The 18,878-nt window shown below is 40.6% G+C and overlaps 1 protein-coding gene across 1 annotated transcript in view; it reads left to right on the forward strand.

The window, feature by feature from the left end:
* Nucleotides 1-18,878, forward strand: part of LYRM4 (LYR motif containing 4) — a 215,012-nt gene that overhangs the window by 85,437 nt on the left and 110,697 nt on the right. The window contains exon 2 of the mRNA XM_006864134.1: nt 1,315-1,435. Within this exon, the coding sequence (XP_006864196.1) occupies nt 1,315-1,435 (121 nt within the window). The remainder of the gene's footprint in view (nt 1-1,314; nt 1,436-18,878) is intronic.

The following is an 18,878-nucleotide window of genomic DNA, read 5'->3' on the forward strand; positions in this document are numbered from 1 at the left end:
ATCTCCTCATTTCTTCCATTTGCTTTAGCATCTCTACACTGAAGATGACGTTTCAGTGTCTCTTCTGACATCCATTTTGACCTTTTCCTTCTTTCTTGTCTTCTTAATGACTTTGCTTTCATCATGTATAATGTTCTTGAATAAAGTTTTCTAATCCATCTGTCAATTCATCCCTCTCAACACTGGGAAAATGAAATTCCCATCTCTCATTATTTCCATTCATCTATTGCTGAATGCACTATTATTAATAAATGGATTCTCTCACTGTTTAAAGTTAAAAACCACAATCATTAAAGAGGTTAAAGAAAGCCATGTGTGAGTATCTGTTCTGTTTTCCAGTTGGAATAGATGAGTGGCCATAGAAGTTAAGGAGGACTGAGTGTTGGTGTCTGGGAAATGGCTCTTGAGTCGTCTGTGGTAGCTGATTATCCAGACCACTGTGCCCTCTCTGTATTCACAAAGTTTGACTCTGGTGGGTGCAGAATGAACGTGGGGCAGCAACATAAGAAGGGAATACTACTCACAAGATTACAAATAGTAATAGGTGAGCCTATGTTCCTGCCTTTGTGCCAAATTCCAGATGCATATTAGATAGTTTAATCCTCGTAGCAGCTCTGTCAGGTAGATGATTCTAGGCTTCTTTGACAGGTGAGGAAATAATAGGCTCGTACTAAGAAGCTTCCCCTAATTCACACAAAGAGTAGGAGCTAGGGCAAGGATTGAGACCTGATTCAAAAACCTTCTTCCTGATTGCTAATTTAAACTGCCTGTAATGTGCGCCTGGGGAGGAAGATATATGCACATATTTGGGCATAAGTGTTCATTTACAAGATAGGGGAAGCATTTGGCATAATCCCACACTGTCCACTCTGGTAGAATCCTCAGGTGCATTGCGACTTTCTGTTTTATGTGACAGAGAGAAAGCACAGCCAAGAGTTAAGCAGCGACTGGAATGCTGACCTGAGGCCACCATAGATATCTGTCACGATGCATACATATGTGGTACATCATTACAACATACTGGAGCAAAGCCAGATGTACTTAGCTCTAATGAGCCAGCAGCGTAAAGGGTGTTTCATTCATAGTTTGCCATTTGTATGTGACTCGTTTGGGGTAGATTTGTTTTATTAAATTTGCTTGCTTAGTCAGACCAGAGGAGTAATAAATGGCTCTGTCCCAAGAGCAAAGAGCAAAGTGAATTTATCCATAGAGGAAATTATTAGTTCATTCTAAAAGAAAAGCTTTTAAATTCACTTAAAATTATAACCTTAGACATGCTGACACCTTTTCTTTTCTTTGCCTGAATTCACTTAGAACGTATGCCATCAGGAGGATAAGAGATGCCTTCAGAGAAAATAAAAATGTAAAAGATCCTGTAGAAATTCAGACCCTAGTGAATAAAGCCAAAAGAGACCTGGAAATAATTCGTCGACAGGTAAGATAGTGCACTGATTTTCTCTTCATTTCATTAAGAGCTTTAAGCTTTGACATGACCCCATTGATTAGACATCTCTGCTTTTGGTGTTGCTGATTTACACTATGAGATCTTGAAACTCTATTCTCTTATTCATAGAGACATAGAAAGGTGACCCATCGTATTATTGAATTCAAGTTGGATGAAAATATCAGCTCTCCAGAATTTTCCAGGGATACATCAATTTTGGAAAGCTGGTTCTTTCTCATCATTTACTGAAAGATTGATGTTTTTGGTAAAACATTAACGTGGCTTTTTTAAAGTCTAAATATTTTTAAGTTGTATTTCACATTTACACATGGATCATTGCAGAGGATTTAAATATAGTCTACTTTTTTCTAGCTTTTAAAATTCATTATTTATTAGAACTAGAATGTTTTGACCTTTTTTTTTTGATCAGGCCATTATTATGGTGAGCTCAGGTAATGTTGCCATCGGGAATGGGTATCTGCAGGGACCAATGTTGTAACACATGGCTGCTGAGTTACTAACCCCAGAAAGGACCCACCCTGAAAGGTACTTTTCATTTTGATTTTATAGCTGTGTTGGGGATTGCTTTGGTTTAGGGTAGCTCTTCTCTTTCTCATGAGGTGGAGTGGAGCATTTGCAGGGCCTCCTGGGTAGTGTGATGTTTCCATCTTCCTGAAAATTTAATTAGGGAGTCAAAGTCTAAAGCCATCTTTGATCGGTTGGTTTTCTCAACCTTTAGAAAAATCACCCATTTCACCATTGTTCTTTGACTTAGCTCCATTTCTGCCCCCATTGGCTTATTCCTCTTACTTGCTGTAAATGTGTTTATCTAAAGTATGGAGGGAGAGAGCCCTTAACTGATTTCTGCAAGTGTTTTGGAGAGGTGTCTGTAAAAGCAGCACCAGGGTGTCGTAGTTTCGCTAGCCTTTTTCCTCCTTCATGCCTGACTGTACATAGAATTCAAAAAAGAAGCAATATTTTAAATTGTACTTTTCATTTTATCTCGAGATTAAAAATCCTGCTACATAGCCTGCTGGCTGGAATTGTGTCTTCTCTAGTTACGTTTCAGAATCTGGTAACCCTCATTGAGCTCCCGACCTACCAGTAGAGTCACTTTACACCATTCAGACAGGTGACTAAAGGCATGAGAAGGTCATTAGAGAGTCGGGGAAAGAAGCACATGCCATGCACTGACAGTGACAAATGAGCCAGCATTGTCAAACCCTCAGGTTTCCATTTTGTAGTGGTTGGGTACTGTGGGGTCCTGCAGCACTGAAACTTGGAAAACAAAGCATCCCAAGACTTTATTTTGCTAAAATTCAAAAAGATCATTTCACTGGCACCTTCCTAGATAAAAGTTGGTAAGCAGCTTCACTCTAAGCTAGTGTTCTCTTTCTTATAAAACTGTTCAACATATAAACTGCTTAGAAAAGAGAGTTTGTACGTATTCTGTGCCTGGTGACTTCTGCTTGGTCTAGTTGTCTCTGTAACGTCTGGCTTGAAATGCTAAAACTACCTTTTTAGAAAAAAGACTTGATATAGCCCTCATTAGACATCCCACTTATTGTTTGTTAGTGATCATCAGATCAGCCCTGCTCTTGGCACTCCCATTCCCAACAGAACTGGACTGTTGCGATCCTTAGGATTTTCAATGGGTGATTTCCAGAAGTAGATTATCAGCCCTTCCTAGCTGTTTCTTAGTATGGAAGCTCCACAGAAACTGATTCAGCAGCAAAGTAGCACACACTCCTCCACTGACAGGATGAAACTAGCAGCACTTGAGATGCACTCACCTGAGATTGAACCCAAGTCCCCAGCATGGATGGCTGAACCACAACCGTTCCATCGACATCACCAGTTGATGTTAGTACCGTCCAGTTGGCTCCAAGTCATAGCAACCCTGTACAGAGTTTGCAACAAGTGGCTGGTCGGTATGAACCTCATACCTTGTGGTTAGCAGTCCAATACTGATCGAAACCAGGACTCCAGACATCACCAGTGTAGATCTTAAACTTTGGAGCCGTAAGTCCTTTGGGGCAGATGGGTGGTTTTGCTTGGATAATAGCTCCCTCCTCTAGAAAACCTAACAGCTGCACCTCCCCTGGGGGCTAGGAGTACTTGCTTCTTGTTGTTGTTGTTAAATGGTGTCAAGTTGGTTCAGACTCAAAGTGACTGTATGGGGTTTCTGAGGAACGGCTGTGGTGGGTTTGAACCACTGACCTTTCAGTTAGCAGTCCAGTGATTATCCTACAGGGCCACACCAAGAGTTCAAAGTACTTCCTGCTCTCTAACCCAGAGAGCTTGCATATTAACGTAGTAAAACCACAGAGAATTATGTTATCCCTAAATACCATTCTCATTCCATTAGAGAACTACTTTGGCAATTACACATCTGCAACTAAAAAATTTCTTTTGATTTCAAGAAGATTCCTGACTCCAAGCACCCCATGCACCATAGTTAGAACTTGAGATGTGGTGGGCTCCCTTGGACACCTCACTATAAACTGGTATCAGTTGAACTTAGACAAAAAAGCCTATAACAAGGCAGAAAACCCATATTTACACAGGCTTCTGTATTCACGTTCAGACATATTTCCCTGTTTATCCCTGCGGTCCGTTCTCCACACAGAGTGATTATTCTTAAAAGGAAAATCAGGTCAGTCCTTGCCTCTGTTCTAGCCCCTCAGTGGTTTTATAGTGCCCTTATGATAGAACCCTTAAAGGACCTCCCATACTTGCCTCCTTTCCTAACACTATTTCAAGTACCTTCTTGCTGTTTCAAGGAGCTCTGGTAGCATAGTGGTTACGAATCAGGCTGCGAACCTTAAGGTCAGCGGTTCGAAACTACCAGCCGCTCCGCGGGAGAAAGATGAGGCTTTATACTCCTGTAAAGATTTACACCCTTGGAAACCCTGTACAGGGTCGCTATGGGTCGGACCCGACTCGATGGCACTTAACAACAACAACAACAACTTGCTGTTTCAGAACATAGCCAGCTTGTTCCCACCTCAGAGCCTTAGCATGCGCCGTTCCACCCTTCCCAGGCTCTCCTGTATCTTATGGCTACGTGAAGCCTTTCGCTGTGAATGAAGAATTCCTTAGCCCCTGTATTAGTTTAAGAAACATGACTTTGAGAATGATTGTTTAATGTATACCTTAGCCTGTGTATGGCACTCTTTTTTTTATGTCTGTTCAATATCTAGTTCTTGCAGCTATAAAAAACACCTTCACAGACCACTTACCCTCTTCATGCACATCAGTCCCACCTAGTCACAGCTCCTTTCCCTGACCACCTTGTCTGAAATAGCTTTCGTTTTCTTTAAGCGCTTACCAGTACTTGAGATAATGGGAAAGAACAGGACAGGGATCTCCTGCCTCTCGTGTTCACCACTGCCTCATAAAAGGTAGGATTGTTTTAGACCATTTGGGGAAAAAAGTGCTAGTGCACCCGGCATCCCCTCACCATGTCCACATTGAATTGAAGGACTCTTTTGGTAGTGCTGGTGGTGGTGGTAAGTGTTGTTGAGTTGGCTCCAACTCTTAGAGACCCTAAATAGGATTTCAAGAGAGCAGCTGGTTAGAACTTCCGACCCTGTGGTTAACAGTCCAGTGTTTATCCTGCAACATCAGACCAGGACTCCCTATTGGAAGTTATGGGGAGTTTCTATAATTTACTTGGCTATGGTTCTGATAAAATAAGGGGGAAATTCAGTTCTCATCTTAAGGGCTTTTGGAAGATTTACTTTTAACTGGAAAAAATAAAACTGAATACTTCAGATACTGGAATTAAAGGGTAGAAAGCTTAATGAAGTTTTTTGTTGTTGTTTTTTTTTTAAGTTTAAACACGCAAATGTCTTTAAGCCTTCAATTTCCTGAATGGACTATGCTCCAGATTCTAAAGCTACTTCTAGGTTTCCAGTATTTATAGTTCACTATTGCACATCAGTAAGGAGCTCTGGTAGCGTAGTGGTTACGAATTAGGCTGTGAACCGCAAGGTCAGCAGTTCGAAACTACCAGCTGTTCCATGGGAGAAAGATGAGGTTTTCTGCTCCTGTAAAGATTTACAGCCTTGGAAACCCTGTACAGGGTCTCTATGAGTCAGGACCGACTCCACAGCACATAACCACCATTGCACATCAATATCTGCTGCTTCTTTATATGCAGGAACTACAGAGTAAGTTACACTATGCCCAGCTTTCCTTGACCATATTTCACCAAGTACTTAACTCCACAGAGTTTTAGGCTGCAGATGAGCATGTATGCCTTCTATGTATTCTTACCATCATAAATTACAGAAACATCTCCTGTTGATCTACAATGAACATCAGAAAATTACCTCTCTACAAAAGAGATCTACGTCTCTCTTGATCTACAATGAACTTCAGAAAATTACAATGTTTTGTTAATGGTGCTTGTACCTCTACTATTACTGTTTTTCCTTCTTAGTAGACAATAGTTGCAAGTACTAGAGCATATCTCTCATCAGACCATTTTCTTCCAAAGAAAATAAAAGAGTAGGTAAAGAGCAATAATGTGATAAATGACTGCCAAAAGAAAGATTCAGGTCCCACCTTAATGTTGATACAAGTTTTTACTTGGTCCAACTTCTCCCTGCCCTCTGGCTTCTCAGACACATTAAATACAATATGCCAGATAAATCGTATAGACTGTTTATTTTGCAATTCCACCTCCACATTTTCTTTCCACAGATATTTATTGAGCGCCCACTCTATTTCATATAATTAAGAAGTAACTTTGTAAGTTCTTTGGAGGCAGTGTTGGAAATGGATTTCTGAGTTCCATCAGAACCTTATAGAAGTTCTTTCTCATTCTGACTCTTTGAAGATGCACCCCTCTTCTCAGTTCCATGACATCATTTATTTTGTCATTTAAGCGAATAGAAATAGAAAGTTTAGAAACGTATTCCAGCAGCACTTCCTACTGTGCCTACACAGATCAACTAAGATTGGACTAAAAGATCAATCTAAATGGTTGGTTTGTCTGTTTTAAATAATAATAATAATGCAGGCAGAGGAAAAAGAAATTGAAATGTCTATAAAAGGCCTCTGGCATTGCACATGAATTTATATACACTGAGCAGAATTGTCCCTAAAGCTAACCCTGTATCTTTTGGCTTTTTGAAACCTTTCAGTGTAAATGAAAAATTCCTCAGCCCCCTGTGCAAATTTCAGAAAGCAATAGCGTGAGAAGAGCTGTTTAGTTTTATAAGGTAGCCTGTATGTGACATTCATTTCTTCCAACTTGTTCAATATATAGTTTCTCTGCATCTATAAAAAGACTTCATAAATGAATTTAATTTCCTCCCTCTCTGCATTTTCTAGAAATTCGAGCAAATCCCCATGTCTGGGGCAATAGTATTCCCAAAGTTGGCATTCTTCTAAAAGGAATGCCTCTCAATTGGTTGGAAATTTCCCTTTAAATCTGCTTGATTCTTCCAGGGCTGACAAGCACAAAACCAGATTTTATTTCCTTTTTAGAAGAAATGTATTTCAGCTCTGCATTGTCATATACAGCAAGAGTTGTATACTTCCTTGTGCAGAAATGCTCAGTAAGAGGGCAGAAAGCTTTTTCCCTTTAGGAATTTTTATTATCATGCTCATCCTTCTCCCATTTTAGTCTGCCACAGATAGCTGTTCACTGTGAACGTCTTTGAATAACTATTTCTGTTGCTGAAGCACTTAAATTAAAGGTTGGTATTATCCACTCAGAAACTTACTCTGTGATTCTGGGCAAGTTGCTACTTTGCCTTGTTTACTGAGTCTGTAGAGAGACCATGTTACTGATGAAGGTGATGCTGATGATGACAATGACGGCAACAGCAGCAGTGATAAATCTGGTTGTCATCAGGGATGACTCATTGTACATCCTGTGTACCAGACCCTGGCACTTTGAGTTCTTTGCTCAGTTTCTTCTAACAGCAGCTTGTGAGTATAGTGCTTCCTTTGAGGGGAGGAAATTGAGACTGAGCATCTTTGAACAATTTTTCCAGTGCCACATAAGTACAAGAATGGTGGGCTCACCTCCATCCTTACTTAGCCATCTCAGAAGAGGGAACCCCGTTATGGGTGGCTTTATCTTGACCAAAGGTAAACAAGACTGTGTAGATTAATGAAGAAAGCATCATGTGTTTTTTTCTATTTTCTAATTATCCATTATGAAAAGTTAACAGTTTACCCTCTGAGTATTGATGAATAGCTTGATGTCATGGGGCCAGTCACCTTTATCATTTCTTTTTTTTTTTTTAAAGTCATTTTCACTCTGCCTTCAAAAACAAAGAAGCAAACAAATAACAAAAACCACACTCTGAAAATGTTAGAATTCAGCCTCCTAATTTAAGAAGTGTTTGCTCAGAATTTCCCCATAGATCTGAAGGCTTCAGTACCATTTGGGCTTCTTCTGACAAGCCATCCTTCCTCTTGGGCATTGGAATCAATAGAAGTAGATTCTAGTAGTCCTGCTTATGCGGATTTTCCTACAAGATAACAAAGGAACTATGTCTTTGACTGTTAGGAAGAACAAGAAAAGGGGCTTCCCCATATTTGTGCTAATTGGTGTTTCTGTACCAGTATCCTCTGGTCCACAGGAAGAGAATGAGCCCAGCCCCCAAGCACAGGTGTCAGTGAATACTTGTACTCACTGCCTGAGCATTTCATATATACAACTTAATTTTCTTGTTAGATTTGATGGGGTCAACTCATGTGTGCACAACATCAGTCTCTCTATAATGAGCACCAAGTTTTACTGATGCTGATAGAAAGATTTCTCAAAATTATACATCTGTCATGCTAAACAGTGGTTTTATATTTTCTGAGATCCACTAGGAGTGATGGATAAGAGTAGAGGTTTTGAACAAGATACACCTAAATGTAAATCCTAATACTGTGATTCAAGTATCCTGGTGTGGCATTGTAGGAGAAGCACTAGACTGCTAGCCACAAGATCGCAGTTCAAACCTACCAGCCACTCCTTGGAAAACCTGTAAAGTGTTGCTGTTAGTCCGAAACGACTCAAGGGCACTTAACAACACCAACTGTGTTATAGGGAGCCCTGATGTGGCACTGTAGGCTGAGCACTGGACTGCTGACCTCAAGGTCAACAGTTCAAACCCACCAGCCATTCCTTGGAAACCCTATGAATCGCAACTAATTCGATGGCACTTAACATGTGTGGAAAAAATAGCTCTCTATCGTTGGTCATATGTCACTGTTTTTAAAATACTATTGTCATTTTTTATTTTATACTTAAAGTAATAATAATGTTAGCTATGTATTTGTTCTGTTTTTTGTAATGTTGTTGTTGTTGTTAAGTGCCATCGAGTCGGGTCCGACCCATAGCGACCCTGTACAGGGTTTCTGTGTTTCAAAAGCTATACTTTTCCCCAGTCTGATAATTAAAGCAGTCATTTCATGGATTCGCCCATTATAAACAATCCAAAGGCACTAAACAGTCTCTAGGAAGAGGTACCGTATTCAGTTTCACTGAATAATGCTTATGCAGAATTGTTGTTTTTAAGTGATCGTGTATAGGATTTTCAAGGAGCGGCTGGTGAGGTTGAACCACCGACCTTGCAATGCATTGCTTGTCCTACAGTGCCACACCAGGACAGGACTCCTGTGCAGAATCAGTATGTTAAATATTTTCCTTTCCTCCAAATGTTTGGATTCCAAAAATCCCTAATAGCACAAGGATTTTTTTTTTTTTAATGAATATGCTATATTTAACAGTCTACACTTCCTCATTGAGATTGAAGATGGAATTTCCTTCAAGTTAGTCTGTTTCATTGATAAGTGAATGCATTTATTATTACCTACACACATAGGCATGGACTAGGAACTTGATAAATAACCACTCACGCCTGTCTCCCAGGCCATCTTCCTCATGTGGATAATTGTTTCAGCCCTCTCTAAAATCCCTTTTACCCTTGCCATTGTCTGGTTCTGAAAATTATTGATGGTAATTGTTGGATCCCAGAACCATACCTGTGATTGCTAGATTTTGACCAAGGGTGAGGTGTGTCACTGGAAGCTCAGCTGCCAGGACCTCACAGAAGTGTGGCTGGTAAGCATGTGTGAGGGACTGGCTTGCATAAGGCTGTAGGTAGTACAGCTTCTTTTCAGTCAGCAGCATCAAGGCCTTTTGAGAATAGCCTTGGGCTATACTTTATAAAAGCTTTTAGCAGCCATTGATGGCAGGATGTGACTGGGATCCTGGTAACTGTAGGGTCCCTGAGAGCCAGGAAAAGGAAGATACCCTTTCTGACAGGTGACAGATCCTAGTGACCCCATTTACTAATGAAGTTTTTTCACTGGAACTCAGCAGAGTTTCTGAGGAGGAGTAAGGTAGTTGTTGTTATGTGCCATCGAGTCGGTACCGACTCATACTGACCTTATGCCCAGCAGAACGAAACACCGCCTAATGCTGGGTCAACCTCACTATCATTGCCACGCTTAAGACCATTGATACTGCCACTCTGCCAATCCGTCTCACTGGGGTCTTCCTCTTTTTCTCTGACACTTCACCCTACCAAACACGATATCCTTAGAAAGCAAATATGAGTTTGCTTCTTGCTATGAACCAGGTTTTGTCTTTGTATAGACAAACTTAGTGTTTTGTTTGTTCTTTTTGTAATTCTTAGCTATTATTTAAGGTTTGCAACTGTCTGTATAGCTATCTTGTTTTCATAATATTAAAGGTTGTTGTTTTTTTATATTCAACAGTTCTCTAAAATCCAGCCTATATTTTACAGTAAGACATTTACCATACATTTTCTTCTTCCAGGCAGCTTAGGGTACTTGGAAAATGGTTTGATCCTGACTATATTTTGTCCCAGGATCAATCGGTCATCTGTATGTTCTGCTTTTCCAGTGTTCCAGGTGGTCCATGAACCTAAGTCTCTCTCCAACTGCCTTTCAGGGTCCTTGAAGGCTAGGCCTTGCAGAACCTCTGAACCTAGCACAGTACGAAGTTCCTAGTGTACACCCAGTAAGAGTCTTTCTGCATAATGTCACCTCCCTCAGGGAAGGCCCTCAGTACTCTTGTCTCCCGTCCTTGCCTGGTGACATCTTGACACCCAGTGGACCACCAGAACACTTAAATATGACTACTGTATAGTACTTGCTGGAGTCCTAGTGTAGCACTCTGGGTTAATGTGCTGACTGCAAAGTCGACTCCAACTGCAAGGTCAGTGATCTAAGCTCACCACTCATTCAAAACCCTATACAGGGTCACTATGGGTTGGAACCAACTCGATGGCACTTAACAACAACATAGCATTTATTATGATATATTGCAATGGCATATTAATAAGTCCACCTATGGGCTTTCAAAGAGGTGGACTGCTCTCTTACCCTGATACGTCCAGTGCCTCAGAGATGTAAAATCTCCATTCATGCTTGATAAAGGCAAGACAACTTGGTAGGAAGGCACTGAGGAAAAAGTTTGAAACAAAATCAGAAGCTCTGACTCTATTTGAGGCTCTGTTTCAAACCTATATGTGAGCATTGGATATAACCTTCTGTCCAAAGGTTTTCTAATATGGAAACCTGCCTTCTGAACCCTGCTTACTTCTAGTATTTTTGTGAGTACAGAATGAGATGATACGTACTTTATTGTTGTTGTTGTTGTCAAGTGCCATCGAGTTGGGTCCGACCCATAGCGACCCTGCATAGAATTTCCAGGGAGCAGCTGGGGAGATAGAACCACCGATCTTGCAGTTCAAACAGCTTTATAATCTGATGCATCAACCCACAGCGCCACCCCAGGATATTACTGTTGTTGTTAAGTGCTGAAGAATCGGTTCCGATCATAGGGATCCTGTATAAGGTTTCCGAGGAGCAGCTGGTAAGCCTGAACTGCCAACCTTGCAGTTCATACAGCTTTGCAGTCTGGAGAATTAACCCACAGCGCCACACCAGGACTCCAGGATATATATTAGTGCCCTCCAAAACCCACAAAGCAAATCACCAGTGAATAGCGTTCATTGCCACAATTAGCCACACTCAAAGTAAAAATTGTGAAGTGGCCATCCTTCTATTCTGAAAGTAAGCCACAAACGCCTTTGTAAATTAGAGTGTGGTCTTCCTGAATATGCTGAAAACAAAAAGTGGGCTGGTGAGGTCAGTTCCAACAGGGCGAATCCAGGCTGTTGAACTCTCATATTTTCTCTTACACCCACTGAAAGAATGGAAGACATGGGGATGTGGGGGTCAGAAAGGCATACTCTCTAATATTGGTGTCGCTCATAGCTTTGTGAACTTGTTGTTGTCAGTTGTCATCGAGTTGGTGTTGACCTTTTGTATAACAGAACAAAAGTTGTTGGGTCTTGGACCTTCGTCAGGATATTGGTATGCTTGGGTCATTGTTGCAGGCATTGTGTCAGTCCATCTAAGGAGGGCTGTCCTCTTTTTCACTTAACCTCTACATTACCAAGCATGATGTCCATTTCTAGCAGTTGTTCTTTTTTTTAGTGTCTAAAGTATGCGTGGTGGCTCTAGTGCAAGCTGAAGTCTCGCTATCCTTACTTCTAAGGAGCATCTGGTTCAAGTGACTTGTTCTGGGGCCTATATTTCTTTTTGGTTAATTGTTCACACATTACAGAGTGAGCTGTGAAGCCAGCTGTGAGGGAATGTGTTTGTAAAGCAGCACAGAGCTTGGCACATTGTAGATGCTGAGTAAGTAGAAGAGAGTTGCACCGTATTCCATGCTTCAACCCGTTGGTTTATTCCATAATTCCTTAAAAAACTCCAGTGCTTAAATACCTCCAAATGAAGCTGTGTCTCTGTCCCAGTTTGGTTTCAGTCCCAGAACTGAGCAGACAGTGGAGTGGCTGCTGGTCCCTGTCAGACGGTTCTGCTCCTGTCACCCATACTGCCGTAGGGGCTTTGCTAGTCTGCAGGCCTTTGGTGTTCATTTCTCTCTGTAACATAGGCCAGAGTTCCCAGATGCTTTCCAGTGGTTTGGGTAGAACTTCAGTATAAAGTATTTATCACATGCTGATGAAAATATGAGCATATCCATCAAATGCAATTGGAAAGGCAAAGGGGCATTTCTGTTAGTGTATTCTTACTTCCATATTTTAAATGTTTCCTTCATACTACAAACTGCTAGGCAGTGAAGTGAAAGATATACAGGAAATAAAAGAGCGGGTAGGCATGATTGGTTTTTTAAAGTAGAAACTGGGGGTACCTTCATTTGGGTGGAAATGTATAAAAGTTCAAAATATAAGGAAACAGTGCCAGGAACAAGCAGCTCCTCCAGACAACAGACTGTCCATGCAGATAGAGGTATACGTGTAGATACATGAGTCCACAATTGTCTGTTCAATGGCAATCTTGTTCATAGAATGGTGCCTGGTCACCATGGTATGTCTTAGCAGAACTTTGATAAAATTATCTTGATATGTCTTTAATATTCATCTTGAGAATCTGTGTTCCTAGGCATTATTGAGTGTTCACTGGAATGAACCAAAAGGAGGGCTAATATTGGTCTGCATTTAAAGAGCTAGTTTTCTAAGTGCATATTTGTACTACCAAGAGCATGTTGTCTAAGAATGTGCACTACTACTTTGTACACATTTAAAGTAGAGGTGCCAACATAGAGATAGATAAAAAATAAGAATCCCACATGTGACTTCTTGATTTATTGGGGCTGTCTGTCTTTATCTCTGCAAGGACAGGGACTTTGTCAATCCACACAGTTATCTGAGTGCTTTGCACACTAATGACACTTAGAAAATATTTACTGAATGAATTGTAGGTATACCTCAGAAATAGTGCAAGTTTGGTTCCAGACGACTATAATAAATTAACTCACATGAATTTTTTGGTTTCTCAGTGCTTAAAAAAGTTATGTTTATGCTATAGTGAGCCCTGGTGGTGTGGTGCTGTAAGATAAGCACTGGACTGGGAACTGCAAGGTCACCAGTTCAAACCCACCAGCTGCTCTCAGAAACCCTATACAGCGTCTCTATACAGATTGGAACTGACTCAACAGCACACACAACATGAGGGATGAAGTGGGCAATACTATTATGAAAAAGTTGGAAATATTCTGAGAATTACCAAAATGTTACCACAAAGTGAGCATGTACTGTTGAAAAAATGATACCAGTAGACTTGTTCAAAGCTGGGTTGCCACACACCTCCCATTTGTATAAAACACAATGTCTATACCACACAATAAAGCAAAGCACAATTAAAGGAGTTGTGCCTGATAGGTTTTAATTTTAAAGAACTATATGTACTTAAATTTCTTAGTTGTTCTTTGTCCTTTGGTGTCTTTATGGAATAACCATTATTAGCAAAGCAAAAAGTCTTACTGAAGCTAACAAAATTTTATCCATAGTAGTTCTCTGGGAACAAACACACTTAACAATAGTATTTGTATATCTTTGGGGGAGAAGGAAGGAAGATGGGGAGTCCCTAGGTGGTACAAACAGTGCACCCAGTTGCTAACTGAAATGTTTGCAGTTGAAGCCCATCCAGTGGGGCGTCAGAAGAAAGGCCTTTGGAAAAATCCGCCATTGTAAACCCTAAGGAGCATTCTACTCTGACACACACAGGCTCCGCTTGAGTTGGAATCTACTCTATAGCAACTCCACTGCCCATTGTCCCAATTCATACAACCCTATAGGACAGAGTAGACTGTGTCTTAGGGTTTCCAAGAGTGACAGCCTCCCATGGAGGAGCTGGTGAGTTTGAACCTCCAGCCTTGTGGTTAGCAGCCCAATGGCTAACCAGGTTTCCTTTGATGTTTGTTTCTTTGTTTTAAGGAGAAAGCCACGTTGAAAAGATCTGAAAGAACAAACAATTCTTGCACCAAAAATAATGAGTTAGACTACATAGTGCTTCTTCCCCTATCCACATAGTCTTTCTGCAGACTCTTAGGATGGAAAATAAGGGTCATACCCCTGCTATTTACCAGTGAGGAGAGTGGAAGCTGGGAAATCAGCCAGTCCATGAGAGGTGGAGAATCTAAGGCAAATCCAGAAAACAAGTCCTGAAAAGTTCATTTTATTGTTTTAAAAACATGCAGTTAAAGGGAGTCCTGGTGTGGCACTGTAGGATAATGCACTGGACCGCAAGGTCAGTTTGAACGGCAGTTTGTTAGTTCAAACTCACAAACCACTGTTTGGAAAACTTACAGGGTTGCTATGAATCCAAACTGACTCGATGGCACTTAACAGCAACATTGTGAAACAATAAGGACCCTTTGGCGGTAGTGTGCTGTGGAGTTAATTCCGACTCAGCGACCCAGCATACGGTTTCCAAGGCTGTAAATCTTTACGGGAGCAGAAAGCCTCATCTTTCTCCTGCAGAACCCCACTGGTAGTTTGGAACTGCTGACCATGAGCTTAGCAGCTAGACTCGTAACCCACTACGCTACCAGAGCTCCTTATTGGGACCCTTTAATTGCATTTTTTAAAAATTAAAATGTACTTTATAAAAATTTGATTTGTATATACTTAGGTAGCCTTCCATAAGAGAGCTAATGGTTTGCTCAGAGTGAGTTTCTAGGGGTATTCTGATAGCCCAGTGACTCCTGACTCCCTGCCCCCATGCCTAGGATCCCTAGAAAGAAATGTGATGGAGCCACACCAAGCCCTATCTAGCTCATCGCTCTAGGTTGGGATCAGAAAGACAAATTGTTTCCCTTGGAGCAGCAAACAGATTACCTGAAGAGTTAAACCAGGAGGTCAACCTAGAGCTGGGCAGAAGCTAGCAAGAGATTAAATCTAACAGTGCATTCACTGAAACAGCTCATTCATATGAAAGGAATGGTTGTGGTATCAGCAGATCAAAACACCCTAACATCATCCCCCCGACAGTTATTTGACACTTCTGTGTATTTCTAAGCCATTGTCAGGGATCTTAGGGGAATCCATGGGTGCTGCCCATCCACTTGGTATTTGGTGTCAAGTTTTACGAGATCCCATGTACCCTTTCCATGATGATAACAGACAACTGAAATAAGGCTAGAACATTCCACATCTAATACTCATGTTACACTGACTTACCCGTCTCACTTTTTTATATCATACATGAGTTCAGTTTTCCATTTTTTAAGTAGTTTGTAATATTTGGAAAGAACCATAACCAAACTCAAAGGGAAAAAAAAAACACAACAAAACATTTGAATCTTAATTCAAAAATTGTTTTTCTCTATACTATAGTACACTTGGAATTTATTCAAATGAAACTTTATATTTTAAACTATGTTACTGGAGTGGACCAAAGACTCCCTAACTTGTAGTGGGATCTTCAAAGACAACATAGAACCTTGGGTTAGTTATTCCCAACTTTGTTTTCTGAGCCTGGGATGCTTTGAAAAATCCTAATGACCAAACCACTCACGATCAATTGAATTGGAATCTAGAGGGTGAGACGCAAGCTTGTATTTTTAAAAGTTCGTCAGGTAATTCTCAAGTGCAACCTGATGGAGACTCATTGGCTTCCACTGAGCTGGGGAATCTCCTTGGATGGGCCCAGGCAGCCCATCACCCCTGCTCGGGTGCATGTTCTCAAGAAGGTGGGTCTCAGGGACACGTTGTGTTTTGTTGTTGTTGTTTGTAATTACTGTCCCTGACCTCTGGGTCTTCTAAATTAAACATTTATTCCGGAGATTGCTTTTATTCTTTCTGTACTCTTACAGATTCTCATTAAAACTCTCTTCTAAATTAAACAACGAAGCTACCTTGTAATACAACTGAAATGCTTATGTGCTCCCATCAGGTAAGAAAATGCATACTCATGATGCTGTTCTTTAGGGTTGGGGTTGACATTGCAAGACCATATTCTTAATAGCCAAGTCGAGTGAAAGGCCTTGTGTCAAAAGAATAGCAAAGACAAGATCTCAGGATTTCATTCCTCTTCGCAGGAGAAGTTATTGAACAGTCTTTGCGGGGGTTGTGTTTTAGTGCAACTGAGGACTTCCTACTCAGAAATTATAGTTCATCCATCCTGCACTTCTGGGACCACAGTTGTCACATAAACTCTGCAAAGAAGAAGATTTTCAGTACCCTGTATCTTCATAGCAGGCTTTTTCCAAGTAAGAATCCAAGTGTAACTAAAGTTATTAAGGACTGCATACACCTTCTCTCTTTCCAGAGGAAGTATGTGGGAAGTAAAGATTAATACCTCAAAACACCAAGAGAGATACTTGTAAAATGTCTTCAGGACTGTGGCTATGTGTGTGCTTTAGACTTTGGTCCATTTTGGAACTGTTTGCAGACCTTAAATGCAGAAGTTTCCCACTATCTACCCTCAGATTACCTTGGGATCCAAATAAAAAGACAATAGAGGAAGCCAAGGAGGACTGGGGCTTTTGGAAACAGTCCCACTGACCGCTGCTAATGCACTGAGCCTAATGCACGGAGCCTGATTTCTTAGCACCCAAAAAATCAGATACCAAGACTTAAATTGGGATGGGTTGGCCAGACCAGTGCACTGAACATTCTCAGGGGGTTCTGGCAATTTCTCAATACCAAATGCACTCAAAGTCCTACACATTAAAACTGTGTGTCAGTTTTAATCCATCTACTTTTCCCTAGGGAAGTCCAATCCATTGTAGATTTGACTGGGTAGATGATGTGTTTCTCTACTTGATAGCATATTCAATGTATGCCTTTCTATATCACACCTTTACTGTTGTTCTTGTTGTCGTTAAGTGTCAATCGAGTCTAATCTGACTCACAGTGACCCTGTATAGAATTTCCACAGAGCAGCTGGTGGGTTTGAACCACTAACCTTGCAGGTCAAACTGACCTTGTGGTCCAGTGCGTTCTCCTGCAGTGCCCCACCAGGAAACCAACTTTAGGGTGATATAATTCACATGCCATACACCAATTTGAAGTTGTAGTTCGGTGGCTTTTTAGAGTATTCACAGAGTAGTGCAACCACCATCACAATCAATTGTAAAACATTTTCTTCACCCCAAAAGCACACCATTATCCATTATTAGTCGCTGCTGTGTCCTCCTAAACCCTCCTCCCATCAGTCTTGGACAACTAATCCACTTTCTCTCTATGGATTTACCTACTGTGGATATTTCACATAAATGAAATTATGCAATATGTGGTCTTCTGTGACTGACTTCTTTAACTTAGCATAATGTTTTCAAGGTTCATCCATATCATAGTGTGTATCAATACTTCATTCCTTTTCATTGCTGAATAATATATCATTAGGAGTACTGGTATTAGACATTTGGGTAGTTTCCATTTTTTGGCAATTATGAATGATGCTACTATGAACATTCATGTGCATGTTATTGTATGAACATGTTTTAGTTTTCTTGAGTATATATCAAGGCATGGAATTACTGAATAACATGTTAACTTTATGTTTTAACCTTGGAGAACCTCTAGACTATATCCAAAGTCACTGTACATTTTACAGTTCCACCAGAAGTGTGAGTTCCAATTGCTCCACATTCTCAGAATCACTTGTTAATATCTGTTGTTTTCATGAGATCCATCCTAGTGCTGTGTGAAATGGCATAGTGTATGTCTTAGGTTGGAAAACTAAATCTCTGTAGATTGAGAGCCAATTTAACCTTTTGCTAACATTCCAGTACTTAGAATGTGGTTTTGCAGTGTAATGTGGGTGGCCAGGTTGACCCGGGTGATCCAGAGATCTGGATGAGCCTTTCAGTGCGCCATGGCCTCCCAGAGCTTGGCACAGAATTGAAGGGAACAGCTTTCCCAAATGACCAGGAGCGCTGTGCTGTGTCTTACATGGTGCTCTACAGAGTAAGTGTTGGGTTGATGGGTTTTGGAAATCTAGCTTCTCCCCTACACAAATGAAGCTGCTATCTCAAAAGTATAAACCTTCTTATCAGTATGTCAATCTGATTTTTCTGTATCTTTATTCTTTACAGATGTGATGTAGTTTACCATCCCTCTTCCTTGAAATGTCACTTTTGGCCCTATCTCTTCTTCTAAACTCCTAGACTCCATGTCTAGTAGATAGTTACACTTGGATTTCTTATTAGCACTTAAAACCTCATCATGACCAAAACTGAAATAGTTACCATCCCTTTCTCTTAACTAATTTTTCTTCCTAAATTTCCAATACCCATTCTTTCAGTTACCCAAATCAAATCATCCCTCTCCCCAACACATAAAGTATAGAACCTTGATTGTTCACTCCACCTAAGACGCTGTTCATGTCCTCCTAAATAGAGTACCTAGGATTATTAAAACATAATTTTAAGGTACTGTATTAAAAATTACCTTTTTCCTTAGGCTCTGGCTTGACATATGCTCTTTACTTAAATAATTAGGTACGACCAATTCAGATATTTGGCCAATCCTTCAGCTAAGGCAATGTGTCTTATTCATTGAATCCTTTTTGAGTTGATTCTGACTTGTGGTGACCCCTTTCATTAATCACCAGTAAGCATTCCATGTATTTT

Source organism: Chrysochloris asiatica, unplaced genomic scaffold (genome assembly GCF_000296735.1).
Source record: "Chrysochloris asiatica unplaced genomic scaffold, ChrAsi1.0 scaffold00060, whole genome shotgun sequence".
Classification (NCBI taxonomy): domain Eukaryota; kingdom Metazoa; phylum Chordata; class Mammalia; order Afrosoricida; family Chrysochloridae; genus Chrysochloris; species Chrysochloris asiatica.